This window comes from Seriola lalandi, unplaced genomic scaffold, assembly GCF_002814215.2.
Source record: "Seriola lalandi dorsalis isolate HSWRI2012SDOR001 ecotype SW California unplaced genomic scaffold, Sedor1 jcf7180002054694, whole genome shotgun sequence".
NCBI lineage: Eukaryota > Metazoa > Chordata > Actinopteri > Carangiformes > Carangidae > Seriola > Seriola lalandi.
In genome coordinates, this window is record NW_019525247.1 from 954,541 (window position 1) to 975,384 (window position 20,844).

The 20,844-nt window shown below is 41.6% G+C and overlaps 3 protein-coding genes across 7 annotated transcripts in view; 1 reads left to right on the forward strand and 2 right to left on the reverse strand.

The window, feature by feature from the left end:
• Window positions 1-3,304, reverse strand: part of map4k2 (mitogen-activated protein kinase kinase kinase kinase 2) — a 41,171-nt gene extending 37,867 nt beyond the window's left edge. For all 4 annotated transcript variants that reach the window (XM_023423881.2, XM_023423879.2, XM_023423880.2 and 1 more), the window contains exon 1: window positions 2,948-3,304. In XM_023423881.2, coding sequence (XP_023279649.1) covers window positions 2,948-3,040 — 93 coding nt within the window. In that variant the 5' untranslated portion in view covers window positions 3,041-3,304. The remainder of the gene's footprint in view (window positions 1-2,947) is intronic.
• A 3,033-nt stretch (window positions 3,305-6,337) lies between these two features.
• On the reverse strand, window positions 6,338-18,940 carry men1 (multiple endocrine neoplasia I). The gene is made up of 10 exons (XM_023423912.2): window positions 18,830-18,940; window positions 16,159-16,641; window positions 15,839-16,047; window positions 14,245-14,373; window positions 12,600-12,640; window positions 12,414-12,501; window positions 11,956-12,092; window positions 9,263-9,407; window positions 7,736-7,909; window positions 6,338-7,590 (listed from the first exon to the last, which is right to left on the reverse strand). The coding sequence occupies exons 2-10, from the start codon at window positions 16,592-16,594 to the stop codon at window positions 7,042-7,044; spliced, it is 1,908 nt and encodes a 635-aa protein (XP_023279680.1). The 5' UTR covers window positions 16,595-16,641; window positions 18,830-18,940; the 3' UTR covers window positions 6,338-7,041.
• An 804-nt stretch (window positions 18,941-19,744) lies between these two features.
• The window catches only part of rtn3 (reticulon 3), a 32,327-nt gene continuing 31,227 nt past the window's right edge, over window positions 19,745-20,844 (forward strand). For both annotated transcript variants that reach the window (XM_023423891.2, XM_023423892.2), the window contains exon 1: window positions 19,745-20,014. In XM_023423891.2, coding sequence (XP_023279659.1) covers window positions 19,924-20,014 — 91 coding nt within the window. In that variant the 5' untranslated portion in view covers window positions 19,745-19,923. The remainder of the gene's footprint in view (window positions 20,015-20,844) is intronic.

Here is a 20,844-nt window from a genome sequence, read left to right on the forward strand (position 1 = left end):
TAACAGATAAATCCTGAGCTGCTGTGAGGTGTACTGGTGAAACAGGCCTTCAGCTGACTTCAGACAACTCAAAAATAAATGCACATCCTCCTCTAGAGCAGAAGAAGACAACTGTCACAGAATTCATCTCCAGCTCTTTTACAAACCTGTCACTGTCCCAGCTTTGGGACCCTTGTGGGTAACCTGTGTGTGTGTGTGTGTGTGTGTGTGTGTGTGTGTGTAGTCATTGAGGTGTTATAGAAGTAGATGTCCCTCTTGTGTCTGTGAGTGAACATACTAAAACTACATGCTACAGGTAGTCAGTGAAAAGCACTGAAAGGGCGGGTGTTGTGTTCACTGCCAGGCGGGGAATAAAGTTATTCCAAACGCCACTTCAATGACTCATCATTGCTCAGCAGAGCGGTCCAGACTGAGAGCTAGTTAGCAGCTAAGTTACAGGCCAGGCTAAACGAACCCGGGCACTCCCTTCTACAGTTGAGAGGCTTACAGCAGGAAGGAGCTCACAAACCTGTTTGAATGGGGGAAGCATTGAAAGAAAATAAAGACATAAAGTCATTACAGATTTGTGGAGCTTTCAACACCAGAGGTGACAAAGTCCACAGCAAATATTCCTCCAAAACACGTGAAAGTTGATCAGTCACATTTTTACTGGAGCTAAAATACTGGAGCACTTCATTTTAAGAATACTCCAGTATTCAAAAGTCCTTTTTTCATGTCAACATATAAATATTGTTCCACATTTACAGAACCTCATGACTCTGAAACAACCTGAATGAACTGACTGACTGTAGGACCTGTAGAATAAAAAGACTGCATGCTACAAAGCCTGTAGAAACGGCCATAAAAACACAACTGACTCAACAGAGGGAGCAGCCGTGGAAGTTCGGTCGTGGTAAACACAGCTCATTTCTAAAATTTCAAACATGGACTCACGACAAGGTGAAGAATCTGCCTGTGATTAACACAGTGTATGGTCTGTCACAGCTCTGCTTCAAAGTAAGAGTACCTCATAGAAATGTAGCGGAGTCAGAGGTAAAGCATTGGTCTTTTAAGTGTAATGGAGTAAAAGTCGCAAGTAAAGTACAGATACTGGAAAATATACTTAAGTACAGTACTGAAGTAAATGTACTTCATAATTATCCACCCCTATTCAACACACATTCTGCTGTGAGTTCACATGGCACACATTTAAAGATAAATCTGTTTCATTTGTTTATATGACGGCATCAGGCTACAGTGAGACATGGTGGGGGTGGAGGTGGGGGTCCACAGGTCTTTATTTCTTTTTTTTGCCCCAGGACCTTCAGGCTGTTTGCCCGGGCCATGCCGTCTGGGGTGTGAAACAGAAACAATACCAATTCTTGTTTTTCTTGGGCAGGATGCAGAAGGCACCGGGGCGGGTTAACAGCACAGGAAGTTTGCGTCCTGACACCCAAATCGTCGAGCGAGAAGAGACGACACGAGACTTTGCTGATGAACACAAAGGCTGCGTGATGCGATTCATCCTTTCAACATCCAGGACTGTGACTTAATCAAATGGAATTAATCAAAAGCAGATTCTTCTGCTGGATATTTCATTTGTAAACCGAAAATTAGACATCAAGCCATATGTGAAGTCTCATGCAAAACACCTGGGTGTGATCCTTGATTCTGAGTTCTGCCTTGACAAACACATCACCTCTGTTAAGAACCAAACTAAACTTAAACTGATTTTGTCCTTCAATCATATGGAGAAAGTAATCCACATCTCCATCATACCTCCACTGTAACTCTCTGTATTCATGCCTTCAACAGTCTTCACTATCTCGCCTGCAGCTGGATGTTGACTGGCACTAAAAAGAACGAGCACATCACCTCAGTCTCGGCCTCTCTTCACTGGCTTCCTGTTCAGTTTAGAATTCAGTTTAAGACCCTGCTGATTAAAGTCCAGACCCCACCTCACATCACAGACCTCATTCATCGATACTCAGCTCCTGGATCTTTAAGACCCGAAAGCTCATCTCTCCTGCCTGTCCCACCATCACCACCGACTAAAAGGTGACAGAGCTTCTGCAGTCACTGCTATATGTGCTCCCTCTATCTCTATTTTTAAATCCAGGCTGAAGACCCGTTTTCATTCACTGGCCTTTTTAGCTCTCTAACCTTTTAGTCCGTTGTCATGTACATAATTGTGTATTTGCTCCTTGTTGTTTCTTGTTTTTGTCAGCATGTTTACATGTTCTGTATACAGTATATTTACTATGTTTTCCTAGTGTTTTACTTATTCTATACATTTCTTTTACTTGCTTTTATTTATTTATTTTTATTAATTACTAATTGCCCTTTGAGCAGCGCAGTGTTCAGCTCAAGTTGTGTTTAAATGAGTTCTAGAATGAAGTTAACTTGACATATTATGATATATATATAATATATGCCCCCCCCCCATGTGAAAACAACATGAGCCTGTGGCACCACTGATGCAACAGGCTGACACTGTCCTCTGTGAAACACCTGCCTGATAATAAGAGATACTGGGTTGAAAGTGTTAAACGGCTTTTTTTTGTCACACACACACACACACACACACACACACACACACACACACACACACACACACACACACACACACACTCTCTCTCTCTCTCTCTCTCTCTCTCGCTCTCTCTATCTCCAATACTAACATGAATTAGAATACTTTCACCATTTTTGGAACACGACCATTATTTTGAAATTCCACCTCCTCTGTTGTGTGTAATTTAACCCTCAGAGCTGATAACGAGTCTCTCAGCTCTGAGCTCTCTTCATGCAGCTGTGCTCTTGATGGAGAACACACACTTCTCCAATAAGACACAGTTTCACCTTGATGACAGGAAGTGAGAAACCCCGTGGTGACACAACCTTTCGTCCTGAAGGAGGATTTTTTTTTTTTTTTTAAATTCTGAAAACACGAGGAAACGTTCTCACTCACCTTGAACACATCTCCATAGGTGCCGCACCCAATCCTGTGAATTAACTCGTAGTCATCCAGAGGGTCCAGGAATGACACCCCTATCCTGTCCATGTTTGGAGACACCTCTCCGGGTGCTGTGGCTGAGCCTGGCGGGCTTTCTACTCACACATCACGGCTGCTGTTGGAAGAGGAAGCGGCAGCAGATGAACAACACTCTCACCGGCTGGTTAATGGGAATTAATTGGAGATGACTAATTGCTGCAGTATCGATCACACAGGCAGACACACACACACACACACGCACAGGACTAGTCAGTGACACAGACACACAACTCCGCGATCAGTGACACACACACACACACAGAGACACACACACACACATACTCACTCACTCTCACAGAAAGCGTCTGAGTGCGAATAGTTCCCGAGCGGCGCTGGAGTCAGATCACGCATGAGCAGAGAGTGCACACTGTAAAACATGTCAACACAAGTCAGCTGCTGTTCGTGTGTTCACTCTGTACGGAGGCTCAGGCTGTTTGGACTGACAGGAAAATCTAAATGAATTACATATGAAAAAGTCTTTGCAAAAAGAAAAAATATTTTAGTTTAAATGTTGGTAAATCGAAATTTTAACAGAATAATTTAGAGATAAATGAAAACCCTGACTATGGAATGACATCTAGATGAATAAATACATAAATAGACAAATACAGCTATGAAATAAATCCTGAAATAAATAGATTAGGTAATACATGTAGAAATATATAAATAAAGGCTAAATATATAAGTGAGTAAATACATAAATGGCTATAGAAATAAATAGATGAATACATAAATAAACTAAATAAGTAAATAAACTTTTTATTTTAAAAATTATACATTTATTTGTTTGTGGGGACTTTTATTTTATAATGCCACATTTATTTCCTAGTTTTCATTATTTCCATCTGTTATCTTCAAACAAGGGGGCGTGGTTATCGGACAGATTCAGACCAAAGCAACAGCACCTGTTTTTAAGGTTATTATTATTTATTTATCTATCGATTTACTTCTGGGAAGCCTCGGTTTGATTTATTTCATTGGTCCTCAGTTGCTTCTGTATTATCTCTTTTAAGTCAGATTCATACGAAAGTGTAATGCTTCCGTATAAAAGTTAAGGAAATAAATTGCTCAGTTTTTCTGAATTAAAGTAATAATTATCTCAGAATTCTGAGGAATTTTATTATTTTATTATTTTAGAGAAAACTTTTTCTCAAAAAAATCCACTTTTTCTGAATTAACAAGATCATTATCTCAGAATTCTGGGATAAGTATATGGTTGATTCAGGAAAACGGCAGAATTTGAGTGAATGCATTAGATTCTGTAGATTCATTACCTTTGGTTACAATTGAGTCTTACAAAAGGTTTGAATGGAAAAAAGCAATCACACATCACATTGTTTGAATGCATCATGAAGTAACATAATAACAAAAGAAAAAGTAAATAAAATAAATGATTAAATTTGTTTAGTTATTTTTGATTTTGCCAGGGTCAGTCCTCCGTATCTCCCATGTTCTTTTGAATCTGCGTTTCATGTCTTGTTATTCGTGTTTTGGCTTTTGTGTTTATTTAGTGTGTGTGTATATTTAGACTGATGTCCATGTTGATGTATGCAAAACTCAACTGTGTTGAATGTGCGTGAGGCTGTGGATGAGGCTGCTGTCGCTGGTTCATCTCTGCTCAGTCTGCTACTAAAAAACCGCAGTTACATGACATAAATACCAAGGTTTCAGTTTCAGACTGCTCTTCCTCATTCCTCACAGACCTCAGAGTTCCTATTTTTCCAGACTAGTGTTTGGGCTGTAGTCTCCTCTGTCAGAGAGCTGGACTCCTGTACCACTGATCTGCAGAACGTAGGACATGACCTTTGTGTTCAGATTTTTTACAGTGTACAGACACCACAGTGTTCAGCTCAGTCACCTGAGAACTTGCGCCCTGATACAGTGACAAGAAAAAGGAAGTGAACCAATGAACAATGAAGTTACAACTATGAACAAACACAATCTATTTGAACTAATCTTTCTCAAGGTGAGAGGTTTTCAAATCAGTGTGGCTGCTGGCTGGTTAGTTTACTATTACTGACTCTGGCTGGTGAAAAAGCTCCTGATGTCTCTCGTCTACAAAGTACAACATGAAGTTATATGTGCTGCACTTCAGACAACGGAGGACAGGGAGGCGTCTGGACTGCTATATTTTTGCCCATGTTTGAGATCTGGACTGACTCTGATAACGTACCGTTGTCACACTGATCCACCCTCCTCCCTGTCATGAAGCTCGGAGGCAGCAGAGGAAACTGCTGCATCATGGAGCTGAAGTTTGACTCTCCACAACACTACTGGGACATGATGGACTGATGAGACTGAGGTTGAACTGCAGAAGAACATCAGCTCTGTGTGTGGTGGAGAAAGACACCAACATGAAACCTTACCCTTCTGATCTTCCTCTCTTTCTTTCTTTCTTGCTCTCCTCCTGTTCCTCTCTGCAGGTCCTCCCACCTCCAGAGCTGTAGAGTCTGGATCTGCAAATGCAAACCACCGACCGCCTCATTATCCTGCTCAACCCCAGCTGTTTAATTATCATAATCAATCATTATTATTATTAGTTATTAGCTATCATTATTGCTTATATCAGTAGGAGCATCACAGTTACCATTAAACATTATTGTTGCTGTTACTGCTGCTACTATCACTGTTATTATTATTACTATCATTGAAGACAGGAGAACTCTCAGAGGATGTTTGTCAGTCTGCGATTGAACGGATCCATTCAACATCTAAGATCATTTAAAATAACACACTGACTCCATCTCTTGAAAGCAGGATGCTAGGACGTTCCCAGGAACAGACCCGACTTGCTCCCGTTGTAAACACGAGGAAGCCACCCTTTATCACATGTTCTGGAGTGGCCGGACGCTGGCCGGACGCTGGCCGGACGCTGGCCCGACGCTGGCTCCATTCTGGATCTTTTCATGGGTCTGTAAGAAAGAAGTACAACCAGATCCTGCAATTGCAACATTTGGGGTGGCACCTATACGAAGCTTCACAGTCACATGCTCAGGCTGATGCACCTGCCTTTATCTCACTAATAACACGGAGGCTAATATTGTTAGAGTGGAAATCTGACAAGCCTCCAGCACATTCCCTAATGGTAGAGAGTAGCCAGTTCAACAGCTAACGGTGCAACTGTTAAAACCAAGGGCCATAAAACCTCAAGTTTTTATGAAAAAGAGTTACATGTTGTCAAGGTTGCTAAGCAAGCTGTGCTTTGCGATGCAACGGTAACGCAGCTGGTGACGCCCCTGAACTGGGACACAGCTATAGTTTTTCTTGTTAGTATGTAGCTAATAAAGATCAGCCGACCTCGTCACATCTGTCATCAGGTCTTTATTACTTGCAGATACAAAACAAGAACAAAAACGACAAATCATCAAGCAAATAGGATGTAGCAGGGCCACCTAATGTGGCTCTGTCTCAACAGTGCATGGTCTTCCTGGTCTTCTCTAACACCTTAAAAACTGGCCCAGCTCAGCTACTCTCAAAACTAAAGGCCACCTACTTTAGAAAAGAGCAAAAGCAAAGTAAGGCAACATAGAGCTAGCAAGAAAGAAGCTGTCGATAGAGCAGAGGTGGACAATGTTACACAGTAACTATCCTAAATTAATCACTTCCAAGGCTTCAGTCATGAGCAGGTTCCTAATGGTTGATATTTACACGTCTGTACGCTGAGTTCTGGTCGTCCTCGTTACTTTGGCTTCAAACATCCACAGACAAGTCAATGAGAAGTTAATAGTCAGTGTGCAATTGGCTGCCAATCAAAACACAAACTAATGAGTGAAGGTTACAATCTATCAAACCAGGCAGCTCCCAGAAAAGAAAAACAGTGACATGTTCCTTCAGTTCAAACCTGATATGTGACATTAAACTCAACATCATCTGTGCAGGTCAGATCTATTGCTGGGAACTAATCCACCTCTGGATGAGAAGGTTCACAAACAGAAGCGAGGTTAATCATGTGTCCGTGTTCACAGTATGTCGTACAGGATCTACATCTCCGCCCACAGCAGTCCCTGCGCCTACAGCGACTTGCGCTGCCGCTTCATGAAGGACATAGAGTAATCCCCGGCAGGCGTGCTCTTCTGTCTCTTCATCTGGACCTGGGACTGGGCGGTGAGCTGCAGCTTGATGGCGCTGGAGTTCACCTTGGCCGCACAGAGGAGCTCCTTCATCCCCTTCATCTTCTCGCTCTGGAAGACGACGACGGGACCGGCCAGGGAGGGGGACGCCTGCTGCTGGGATGAGGGTGAGGATGCAGAGTCCGGGCTGGGGGACTTGGGTTTTCCTTCGGCATCTCCGCCCCGCAGGCCCTGGGAGGAGCGGCGGCGGCCCCCTCCCTCGCCCACCTTCTTGAGTTGAGTCGCTGCTGTTGTTGTTGTTGTTGCTGCTGCTGCTGCTAGCTGAGTGGGTGGGGAGGTGGGGGCAGCAGAAGGAGGAGAGTTCTGCTCGTCCAGCTTGGATTCCCTCCTGGGGCCTCGTCTGCGGCCCTCCCGGGGGTCGTCACTGGACTGGTCGTCATCGTCCTGGGACTCTGGCTCTTTGGTGATGATGGACACCTTCTGACGCACCTTTGAACCAGAACACAAACATATTTTTAACTACAAAGCATAGTGTGTGTGTGTGTGTGTGTGTGTGTGTGTGTGTGTGTGTGTGTGTGTGTTTGAGAGAGTTGGCTTCTGATGTTCAAAGACGGAGCTACTCTGGGTCACTCACCTGAGCTTCAAAGCGGCTCAGAGACTGGACCAGGTAGGTGGCCCAGCCCACATGAAGTACCGGCGTGGGACTGCCCTCCTCCCATTTGCAGATGCCGTCATAGAAACGCAGCAGGTGGGCAAAGCATTCTGGGTCCTGGAGTGCTGAGAAGGCTGCAGCCTGTTTGGTGTGCTCCTGGAAGAAGAAAGCGACATTTAGTGCTTTGATATAAATTTCACTAAAAGCTTGTTTTAATTCTGCAGCAACATGAAATGATTCAGCTGTGAATTTTTATGAAACACAAAACAAACACTTATATCCTGTTTCCACCTGGTGTATTGTGATCTGGATCTGGACATCTGATCCGGGTTACAGAGACACAATCAGAATTTTACCTGACCGGTCACACCACATCTGGAGGTGGTCGGACTCGCACCACGATCACATCTCAGCCTGGTGTGAAAGACATCTGCAAATACTCATGTCCCTATTTTTTTCTCTCAGTCCTTCATGGTTTTAAGCTGCTCATCAAAAAGCTACAGGCGAGCTCTTCCTCTGCCACGGAAACGCAGGTACAGCTCATACAGCCGCTTCACTCTCTTCACCTGTGATGCAGTTATCTGACTCCTGTCTCATTTGCATTCACAGCTAGAGATGAACTCAGGTTGGACCATGAAAACAAATCAAAATGTAAACAGGAAGTCACATCATAGGCTGTAATGGAGTTCAACAGGAATGAGTCCTAAAACCTTGAAATCAGTCACATGTTAACACTTCCTGGTCTCTCGTCCTCAAGCCTCTGGTTTGTAGAATGTGTTTTTGGTCAGATAACTGAAATAAAGTGTTTAACACAAGCTAAAGACATTTTCATGTTTTATTCTACAACATAAAATATGTCAGTAAATACTCCAGTCCTGATTTCATTGATGACTATTGGCTGTTGTGCTTTTGCAGTTCAGGGCCCCAAACTGTTGAATGACCTGCTAAGATTACATTTGCTACACCTGTCACTGCTTATAAGTCACTTCTTAAAACATTGTTTTAAAAAAAAAGCGATAATTTTTGTGTGATTTTTAATTTGTTTTTTTTATATAAATGTTTTGATGTTGATTTATTCTTGTTTATTCATTCATTATTTTGTGAAATACCTTTCAGAAAAGTGCAATTCAAATAAAATCTAATAAAAATTATTATTATTACTATCTTTATCATTATTATTAGTACAATTCTGTCTTCTATTTTCTTGCTAATGTAGCTGTCAGTCATAATAGAAGAAATTACTTGATTTCTCAAATTTCACAATTTCCAACAAATGACAATTATGTAATAGAACATACAGCAGAAGTTGTCAATGTTCTTACATTAGAACAGCTGTGAGATTTGATCCAGGTGAGTCCAAATACAGATCACATTAATACCAGGTGGATATGGGAATTTCTTTCCACTGACAACCACAATATGAAATGATGCTACAATAAATAAACTATTTCATCCACATCCACAGGTCTCCCACCTGCTGACTTCTTCCTCTGGCTGGTGGATACTCACCTTGTCAGCTCCTCCGTCTCCTCCCTCCCCTCCCTCCCCAGGACTGTCTGAAACAGCGGTCTCCTTCAGCAGAGTGGGGATCACATCGTTTGCGATGTCAAAGAACTCTTTGTAGATCTCCTCGTCCTCACGGAAATAATTATACCTGCAGGAGCAGGAGTGAGGAGACTTTTAATGACAGCAGGAAGACAGAGGTTCGACAGTGAGAAGTTGATTTCAAATCTAATTTCCTTTGATCTACGACTGTTCACTCAGCCGCTATTAAAGAAATCTGAACATGAGCTTCAGACAGAGACACAGCTTGTGAACAGGCAAGACAGGCAACTGCTTATTGCCCCAGGCTGTTAGAGCCCCCCCCCCGAGGGCAGACAAACTTTACTCCACAGCAAGGTCTCAAAATGCGTTACCAACTTTACTTTCAGTAAAGCTGCACATACAATCACTAAGTTACCAACACTGCTCAGCAGGAAACCTCCCTAAAGGTGCCTTATAATGTGGGTTATTTACAATGTGCCATGGTTTATGTAGGTTTTTATGGTTCTTTATAATCTATATTTAAAAATGTATAAGGTTTTCCACATTCTTTATATTTATATTTTGAAAATGACAACATTTTCCATGTTCTTTGTATTCATATTTTGAAAATTCTACTAAAGTAAACATTTGGAATTAAAGTTTAGATTTCGCTAATTTTTCATTGAGGTCAGACTATTTATTACATAACGGTGATGAACACTGATTGGAGGACTCTGGAATCACCACAGGGTTCAGATTAAAAGAGGAGATCAGAGGAAAACGTGGAGCTGTAACATACTGCAGTGTTTGAAGGCATCACAGCAGCCCAGACATGACAAGAAGTGAACTCTGCTGCATTAACTACAAAGAACCAACTGTTACAAACACACAGACACACTCACACACACACACACACACAGACACACACACACAAACACACCCTCTTGAGCTGGCGCACAGAGGGGGAGCCTGACGTTGAAGAACAATGGGGGAGCAGGAAGAGGAAGCTGAGAGATGGGAAGGGAATGTGTGGTGGGTCAGTGTCAGTATTTTTAGCTGCAGCTCATGAACGGCGCGTTTAAAGAGGAGGAGACAGAGCAAGGATGCCGAGCCGGACACTTCCTGGCTCCGCCACCACACCCTGTCACACTGACTGGGACTGGACTTCTCTGTGGTGGACGTGTCACAGTGAACAACCTCAACCAGAGCTGAGACTCAATTATTTTCTGAGGTAATGTGGCTGTTAAACTCACTTTGTTTCTTTTACATTTTTTTGATTACAACAGTTCAGGAGAGATAGCCTGGTGTTTACTGCCACCTAGTGCTCGCATGGTGAAATGACTGAAGCTGATAACTGAGACGCTGCTGTTGGCTCATTACTGTTCTCCCATGTTTACAGAACAGAAGCTATAAAACAGCAGACAGGTGGAGCTCATCATGTTCAGGTTATACTGAGACTGTCAGGAGTGAACTCCTCGTGGGTTTTGAAAACATGTTCATTTTATCGATGAAAAACTATGATAAACTAGAATTTAAGTCCAGTACAAACAGGCAAATAGTCTTCTCTGCCTTTAATGCTTATGTCATGATTAATGAAAACACCATCCTAGATGGCGTCAGAATGCTTAGTCAAACATTTCACTGAGGAAAACCAGACTAAAGTCTCAAACAGACTGTGACTAGAACTTTCACACAGATTTGTCAAGGGACTAAAACTAAATCAAAACTTGTGCCAAAATCAGCACAAAGATCTTCAGATTTTTACATTTAATTAATGTGTTTATAAGAAGAGTCCATTTGAAATACTTCCTGGCTGTGGTACAGCTCTGGCCAGTAACTGACAAGCATCAATACTGACATTCAGAACCTCTCACCGACTTCATCTTGCTCATGACGTTTCATTCAGTTAATACTTTCCTTAATGTGTGTATTCAATCTATCTATATTCTGTCCCCTTAAAAAAAATACTACCTCCTTCAGTCATGTGTCTCCGCCTTGTCCAACTAACATTAGTCCACGTTCACTCAGTGTGAAGCTGGTGATGTGGTAGACACAAGCACAAACACTGAGCCTCAGGCTACGTCCACACTGATGCGTTTTATTTTAAAAACGCATCACTTGCTACGTTTACTCCTGGCGTCCACACTACTCTGGACTCTTCCAAACTCTAAACCTGAGAATTTTTAAACAATGATATAGACACCAACCTCACCTCCTGATTGTCAGTCAAATGTATGAATCAGTGAATGCAACACTGATGGGGACCAAAGGTAACACCACCAGTTTGTTTTCACATTGCTGAATATGAAGAGTGCATGGCTCAAAAACACCAGAGAGACCGATAAACATCAAAATAATCGCTCATTAATCGTAATCGAGGGAAAAGTTTCAAATAATCGTGATATTGTTTTGAAGTCATATGAACCAGCCGTACATTGGTATTCTCTTCTGTCTTTTCCTAAACCTCTCAGCTCAGTGTGTATGTTGTTACGTACGTTGCATGTGTTTGTTGTTCTTGGTCAAGAGTGTGGTAATGACTTAAAGCTTTTGAATAAAGAGAATATAATGGTCTTTTTTTCCCAGTTTAAAGTATCAGCAGTCAACGGGACTGACTTCTGCCTGGTTCTACACTCACAGCCTCCCGACTCCTGTAGTGTGTGGAGGCAGCGTGAACTCACTCCTGCATGACCTGAGCGGCCTCGGCCCAGGACCTCAGCGCTTCCTGCACGTCCCTGTGTCTGTAGTGGAACCCGGCGAGGTACATGTAGGGGTAGATGTGCTCGTTGTTGTAATGCCTCTGAGCAGAACTCACAGCCTGAGAGACAAGGAAACACAGGGGATATGATTTCCTGTTAAACATCCTGGTCTTTTATATCACAATCCTTCACTGTAGACGATGCCTTGTTAGAGGCAGAGGGGAAAACCCACTAACAATACAGTAAGTGACAGTGGAGCTGCCCCCATCAGGCTGGTTTTGGTAAATAAATGAATGTATGATGTTTCCATAAAAAGATTTTAAAATGTGTTTCTCATATTTATTTAATATTTTGTGAAATAGTCAAGCCAAAAAAAAAATCCTTCTTTATATACACGAGTCTTCCTGCTGTGACCTGTGGACCCCTCTCATGAGACTCACCTTGAGGTGGATTTTCAAGGGGCTCTCTTTGCCTGGGATCGGATCCTGGTCCTCGAGGTCTGCCAGAGTGCCCATGGCCATGGGATACCTTGTACACAGAGCAGGAGGATAAGGACTTAAAACAGTTAACAAGTGAAATGTTTGAAGTGGACATTTATTACTTCAGTGCTTCAGCAACAGACTCACCTGTCCAGGTCGCCTCGTTCATACAGCAACCACAGGAGTTTCTGTTCAACCACACAAAGAACAGGAAGTGTAACATAAGAGCTGAGCTTTATCGCTGATAGTAAAAGCTCTAAAGTCAGTCAAAACAGATTCTCAAATAGTGGCCTGGACCTTTATTTACCTTCACAGCAGAGAACCAGGAGCTGTGTTATGTCTGTTACCTAGCAACCGACACCTCTTTTCTCTTATCACTGAAGTATTTTTGTAACTCTTTAGATTTTTCATTCAAATGTAAAAACTAGAATCATTGCCTCGTGGTTGTTTCCTCCATCAATCAGCCAAGAATCAGGAAACACAGTCTCTCAGTTACAGTGTTGAATAATGACCAGAAGTGTTTTTGCAGAACATTATAATGTCACAGTGAAGTTGACCTTTGAGACCTTTTGGATATAAAATGTCATCACTTCATTTTATCCTAGTAATGTGAGTTCAATTGTGTCATAATTAGTGAATGAATTTGTGAGGTATGTTTATAGTGTGTTGTGAGGTCACTGTGTGTCACAAGTAATGAAATTTCTTCTGGGCATTCTTAATATATCACATTCACAAGGACATGACATCACCTTGACCTCGAACGTACACCTTCGACCACCAAAATATAATCACTTCATCCTTAAGTCCTAGTGAATATTTGTACCAAATTTGAAGAAGTTCCCTCAAGGCGTTACTGGGATATCATTTCGACGAGAATGGGTCAGACGGACGGAAAACCCAAAAACAATATGCCTCCAGCTCTGACTGTCACTGGAGCGAAGGCATAAAAATGGCCACTCTACTTTGAAAAACTCCATTAGCAAAAAACAAAAAGAGATTAAATCATTTGCACCACAGCTGGCAGAGCCTATATCACCAGGACCAGGTTAATGCTGTTAAATGTTAATGCAAACACCTCACTCCCTCCAGCTTTACCTGTTTTCTTGTTAAAGTAGTTCAACAGCATCAACTTCATCAGTCAGGTCATATTAACCTCACTTTCTATTCTCTACAACAAACACTGTTTCTAGTTGCTTCTACTTTGCTGGGTCTGTTACTGCTACTGTCAATGACTCATTTCCAGCACAGCTCAAAGAGCATCATCCCTCCACTTCCTGGTAGGTGTTACTGTGACACATCTGCAGGAAATGTTGGGTTTCACTGATGTTAACAACTTTAAAAAGAAAATCAACACTGATGTGACTGATGTAAATGGTCAAGGTCAGTGTGACCTCACAAAACACTTTTTAGCCATTACTCAAGACTTCATGCCGCAATTATGACATAATTTCACACAAATGGTTCATATTTTCTATGACTGGATAAACAAGGATGTAACCTGGAACTAGTCTGAGTGGAGGAGGGAGACAACCACGAGGAGGTGATTCTAGTTTTTAAGTGCAAATGTATAACATTCAAATTCAGTCTAGTAATTATGAGGGAAAATACATTTCTAAGCTCCACACTGCATGAGAAATGAGAGAGATGATGTGAGTTTTCACCCGTCTCTCTGACATTCAGGCCACCATTCCTCCAACATTCAGAATGAAACTGAAAACTGTGGCATTCTCAGGGAAGATCAGAATAACAGATCAGTAACAACCCACTGCACACTAGAGCTGTTAGTGCTCACCTGTTGTAGCTGCAGCAGCTCAGAGCTGTCAGTGTGTAGGTCCAGTGAGGGGTTGATAGCACAGACCATGAAGGCCACCTCCATGTTTCTGTCACATTTCATGTAGGAGCCCTTCAGATAGAGCCAGCTCTACAGGAGACACACACACACAGGACAGGAAGTAAATATCATACATCATTTTTTAGGTGGAACTGCTACAACCTGTGGACTGGAGTAAAACACCAGCTCTCTGCAGGGCAGGAGGAAAATCCCTTCATCCACAGGCTGATGATCGTACATGTTAGCACCAAGAGATCAATTAACAGCTTCACACCAGCTGTAATACAGGAAGATGATCGCTACATGATCCAGAGTTTGGCTGAACTTGACACACTTCTTAGTCATCTTGGTTATTAGTTTATTCCTTATGAGTCACATCTTCATTATCCTGCCAAAACATCTCTCAGGAATTGAGTTGCCTGGCTTGTGACAAAACCTCAGATACATGTGGTAACCCGTATCATCCTCTGTCCTGAGGGAACATTTCACTCATGAAACCAGTCACTTTTTCAGTTTTTGCTGAACTCTGTCTGTCTCAAACTGGCATCTATAAATCAATCATCTATAAAGCCTTGTCCTTTCAGACCTGTTATTATATGTGCAGTAGACTTTTACTTTCACTTTCTTGATTTGACTGAGGACTGTAGCATCATGCTTAGTATATGAATAAATGATAATGGTGCCCGTATGAATTTTTATTTACTGTTCCGTATAGTGAACTTTGTACTAGTCCTGCACAATACGAGGAAAATCTGTGATGTGCGATAACACTGTTCAATATTGCCATGGCGAGATGACTTGCAATAAATAAACAAATATTGAAGTGTGCATATACAGTTCCTATGTCTTCCTCCACCATTGTGCTAGCTAACCGCACAGTCATCACCAAACTGACACCATGATCCATGTATCCAGGCTCCATCTGTCAAGTCACATGTTCACATGCTGAGTGTGAATGCAGGTTTCCTTTAAGTTTCTTGAGGCTAGTGTCGAGGTTGCAGCAGTGAGACTGTGTAGCTATATAATGTTATATTTATCTTATCTCATTAATACAGTACAGCTGCTCTTGTTCTTTATTGCTACTCGCATTGCTGCTTATTATTTTCAAAAACAATAAAATTTTCAATTGGATTAGAATTTTTAAAAAATTCTAAAAATTTTTTTAGTAGCAATAATAATGTTTACAGCAGGAGTCACTGTGTATTAACTCAATAATATCTCTCTGGAAACAAATGCATGTCAAAAAACACTGCAAGGGGGTGGGGGGCTGCTGCTGTCCGTGTTTACATAGAAAACTTTCCTTTTAGCTTGTTCATAACAGTTCAGTATTAGCTTAATGTTAATGTGCTGCACTCGTGTAAAACAAACCGTGGTGGATGGGAGGAGTTGAAAATGTGTCTTTTCCTCGTGTTTAAATCTTGTTGTTATCAACTCCTAAAAAGTTTACTCCTCACTGGTCTCCATGATGATGAAAATACGATTTATCGGTCAGCACTACTTTCAACAATGTTTGGTTGTTTCTGAGAGAAGCTTCAAGAGGAAGGTAGGTCCTCACTTTCTCACTGACTCCTGCTGTGACCGTTTGTCCTCGTCTGTCCTCGTTGCCCTTTCCGTGCCAGGTGACCTCTGCCGTCTCTTCACCGTTTTTACCGAAAATCACCCAGGCGTGGTCTTCGGACAGTGCCAGGTGGACATCCTTCAGACCGAGGACCTGGCAGGCCGCCACCACAGCAAACGCCACACCAGAGCTGTCTAATTTGGTACCTGTTTTAAAGTTAATAAAGAATTGTTCTCATTTAATTCAACATGACAACACTAATGTCTTCAGAAACATGCTCATAAACTCATTTCATGATAATACGTGTAATTATGTACCAGTGATGAGACTGAAGAGGGATTGGATGTGGGCCCGGTCCTTGAAGTACGAGCGGCTGAGACTGTTCCAGATCACATCTGACACTTTCTTTACCAGCTCCCTGCTGGACCCAGCAGCAGTCCTCCGGTACTGGGACAGATCCACTGCTCCACGGATCTGGGCCGTGAACCTCTCATACAGTGCAGAGATCATGCCCAGCTCCACCGTGGGGAAGCAGGAGGTAGGACAGTCTGGCTCCAGCGGTTCAAACCGCACTCCTGGAACGTTTATGGGGATAACTCGGTTCACAGCCAGGAAGTGCTCAACAAAACCCAGGACCAGGGAAAGAAGGGCCAGGTCCGGCTCAGACTTGCGGAGCTCAGCATCAAACAGCTGAACCACACCATCAATCCCCCGCAGGGGAAAGTGCTTCTTCTGGGCTGAGTGTAAACCCATGGTGTCGACTGTCCGTCACAAGCCAGATGTTCTCCTCACCTGCAGTGCTGAATGTTACAGAGCAGTCAATTTATTAACCATCAGTATCACAGACTCACACACTTATGCTGCAGAAAGCAGAACAAGTAAAGGAGGGCTCTGAAAAGTCCTTAATGATGAGGGAGGCTTCAATGCTTCAATATTTTTACGATTCTTTCTGACTTTCTCACCCTGCCTGTGGCTCTCATCTCCAAACCCTCCGGTTCCCACTGAAGATGTAGACTTCAAAAAAATACCTCAAAAATATATTATTTAATTTATAAAGAAGGCTCAGCCACCTCCTAAAACAGCTGGTACTATTTGAGTAAGCTGCAGCTTTTAGTGAAAGTTACTCAAATAGGAGGAAATAGTCTATTTATTGGGAAATATTTACACTGGCATATTTAATCTACATTTGTGTATTTTGGCAGCAGGACAGTGTGTGAGGTAAAAAACTACATTGAGTGTTCATTGTGAGGAAGGAACATGTCTCCCAGGGTAACGGTGTGGTTCACTGATGTGTTTTACTAGTTTGGGGACAATTACAGGCTATTACATGCTTTGAACACAAACATAATAACTGTTAGCGAGATACATTCACTGCTGGTTTAGACAGCACATGAGTAAATACAGATCATCATACCTGCCATTTAAATTTGTGATTTATTGTACAGTTGTTTGGTGGTTGGGCTGGGGCCCCCTTGCCTGCCCCTCTGGCATTTTGGTGCGGCATCTCACCCACCCCTACTACATGAATATTATAATTATCATCCTGATTATCATTATCATATCATATTATTATTGTATTATATTATGATTATCATATATTATTATTATTACTATTATTATATTGTCTGTATTTATACATGTTCATTGCCACTATTACCACATTATTACAATTATTATATATCATTATCATTGGAATTATCAACATCATTGTTATCACTATTTATTATTATTATTATTGTTGTATACAATCAACTCTCATTAGAACATCTTATCATGTGTACACACACACATACACAAACATACCCCAAAAATGTATTTTATATACACTTTGTCTATTATGTTTTATGGTCACAATGTCTTGTTTTTTCACCAGTAAAAAAAAATGAATAACTAAATTTGTGATTTCACCATAATAAAAAAAAAATCCAGATTTAACCACATTAGCATTTTTCTTCTTTGTAATACGCAGGGAATGCACAAAATATAAAAAAATGAGTGTAAAAAAAACTAATTTATTCAGTTTTGCATAGGAAAAAAGACTACATAGATACAATATTTATTTATCAAAACTTGTGTTATATATCAGTTTACTTCAGTATAGTCTTTAAAGTAATAAATTCTCAGATGCAATAAACAATAGCATTATACACGTTTGCTTATGCACGTTTCACCAGTGTGTCCTTTCAAAGCACAGTAACGTTTCTTGTCATATAACCCAGTATAAAGCTTGGTGCACTGTCCTCCTGTGTGTGGACCTAACGGGATAAATAAAAATCCCATTAATGATCTAGGCAATAATAATATCGCACATTTTATTTAATTATAATTACCGCACGTTAAACAAATAAAACACAAACCCAGACGCTGACCCTTGGATGAGCAGCTTGGCTCGTTGCATAATGCTGGTTACATCAATGCCGCTAACATGGTCTATATGGCGCTCTGGTGGGCGGGGCACTCCCACTGCTACATGAGTCCATTCAATACAAAACTGCAACAAAGCTCTTTGAAGTTCGTCATTCCAGTTAGTGCGCCACAATGCCTCTGCGGCATTACACATACTGAGTCTTTCAGTACAAACCGAAATACTCACTTAGATATATTATCTCGCTAGCCGGGTAGGCTGACCCAAGCTAACTAGCTAACCTCTTAAAGTTAAGTTAAGTTAACGTTAGCAACCCGTATAAGGTTACTATTGGTGTTAGTTCGCTGAATGAATACTAAATTTTGTAAACAGGAGAGATAGAAGTGAATGAAATAAGCTGAACCAGAGAGTCAGCCCACACTGTGACAAATAGCTTGTGAGCAGCGGGCTGAATGACGACTGTTGTCAGTAGCAGCTAACAAGCTAACGAGCTGCTAGTTAGCTGAACTCACTACTTTTACATAACGCCTGTCCCCTTAGCATTCCCACAATATTCCGCAATGCTGGCTCACTCTAAGCTCCCGCAAACTCAACATTTGACCGGTCTACGAGAGACCACGTACCTGTTTTCTCAAAGCCTCAGCCACATGTTTTTGTTTGTGTCCCCCTTCTTTTGCCGCGCAGTTCAGTCTGTCCCAATGTGTTACCGATGTCTACGTTCGCGTAGCAGAACAGATCTCACAGCGATACGTAGGTCGCTGTCACTGGCTGTTGAACGCCGAGAGGCCCATGCCCATGGTTATAGATCTAAGCTACTGCGCGAACAAGCGCTTCTCGTGTATGCTGGGAAATGTAGTTCATAATGTATTAATCGTAAAGACCCCCAGTAGAGGGCAGCATGATGCTTTTATGTGCTTTAACTTGAACAAAGGTAAACATTACATAATGGAAAACAGGCTACAGTAAAACTCGCAGTTTAGAGTTGTATAAAATCGAGATGGCTGCATTATTCAAAGCTATTTTATCAGTGTGGTTGGCTTGTTTTTTTCTTTTTTACAAACAGCTCACACACACTTCCGATATATATTCAACCTATAATTACTAAACTATTTAGTAAGAATATTTTGGTAACATTTACTCAAATTTCATACAATGCAGCCTCCCACTCATATCAGAGCTAATGGCCGGAATACAAAATCCCACTTTTGTTCACAGCAGGTATATAACATGGTGTCTGGTGTTCAAGAATATTCCTCCTGCTGCCTTCAAGTGTTGTCGAATATTTCTACGGCACCATAAACGTCAGAACCAAATGACACATTCCGTTCATTACAATTTGATTTTATTGATACAGGAGTTGCTGAAAGATATGTTCAAATAATAATATGATATATGTAATTCGGTGGTTTTATGTTATTGTACTTGAACGAAGAGGCAAGTCCTGTTGGTGAGGTAGTAATTGAGATATTGGAGCTTAAATGGAGACATTGAACGCGTCATGTTTTTCCCCTCCTCCATAGTCCGCCTTGTTTCCCTCCATCTCTGCCTTTCCCTCAGTGCTCGGACGTTGCGTTAAGGTGAGCATCCGAGTCCCGCTCTTGGGGAAATTCGAGGAAAGTCAGACGACATATACACCTTCAAGGGACAGTGTAAGAATTTGAATCGAGACGACAGACATTTCGCCGCCTGTGTGCAGTTGTTTCGAAACTACAGTAAAATGGATCCAATGACTCAGTCCGCCCAGATATCATCGTCACAAGGGTTTGCCGATGGGCAAAATTCTGCTGCCAAAGAATCAAAGCTATCCGGTAAGAAATAACGTAAAGTTAGCTAGCTAAGTGTTAACGTTAATTTTAACTTAATGTTTTATAATTAATAAATATTAAGTCATATCTGTTTCGTTTTTTATTTACAGGCATAATAATGATGTTTACAGGTTATTGTCATGTCCTTAGAACTGTAACCATTGTGATGCCGAAAAACCCTTTTTCATTTTGTATGTTGTTGGCCTGTGTGTGGTTGTTTAAGCTTGTTTCAGCTATTACTAGAAACACCTGTGGTAGTCAAGATATCCGGCTACCTAACGTTAAATAGCCACGGCCTTCCCGTAGCACACGCCGCTGCTTTCTTCTATGCCGATAACGCCGAGCCTAACCTCTTATATGAATCTGTCAACTTTAACTGTGTCGCCTTGCTAAAAGGCGGAGGCACTGTCTGTAGACGCTGTGATAGAGCATGAGGTACGACATTACTGATCAATATGATCGGCCGGCTTAATGATCAGCTAAGCAGCGACTGATGATTATGGGCAGATACTGTTAGCTACTGAACAGCGTTATTCATTATATTGTATGGACACTGCTTGGGAAAATTTTTCAAATACGTGCTGCTTTTTGCATTTGATGTTGATAAAATTTAAATGTGTCATAATGACTGCTGATGTAGTCTTACGTCATGCTCTTCGAAGTGAGTATGGTGTTTATTTTATAAGTAAAGAAATATTATACGAGTTTTTACAGTAACGTTTGTGGTGACAAAGCGTTATCGGTGGTAAATGTTGCAATGCTCTGCACTGCAGATGCATTGTTACTGGGCCACTGCCAGTGAAGGGAGGACCTCTTAAAGGCGCATTGCACTT

Coding starts and splice junctions, on each gene's coding strand:
- men1 (XM_023423912.2), bottom strand. CDS start 16,594: ATGGGTTTACACTCAGCCCAGAAGAAGCACTTTCCCCTGCGGGGGATT. Junction 16,048..16,158: donor CCTCTTCAGTCTCATCACTG/GTACATAATTAC, acceptor ACTTTAAAACAG/GTACCAAATTAGACAGCTCT. Junction 9,408..11,955: donor GCCGCTCAGGTCATGCAGGA/GTGAGTTCACGC, acceptor CTGCTCCTGCAG/GTATAATTATTTCCGTGAGG.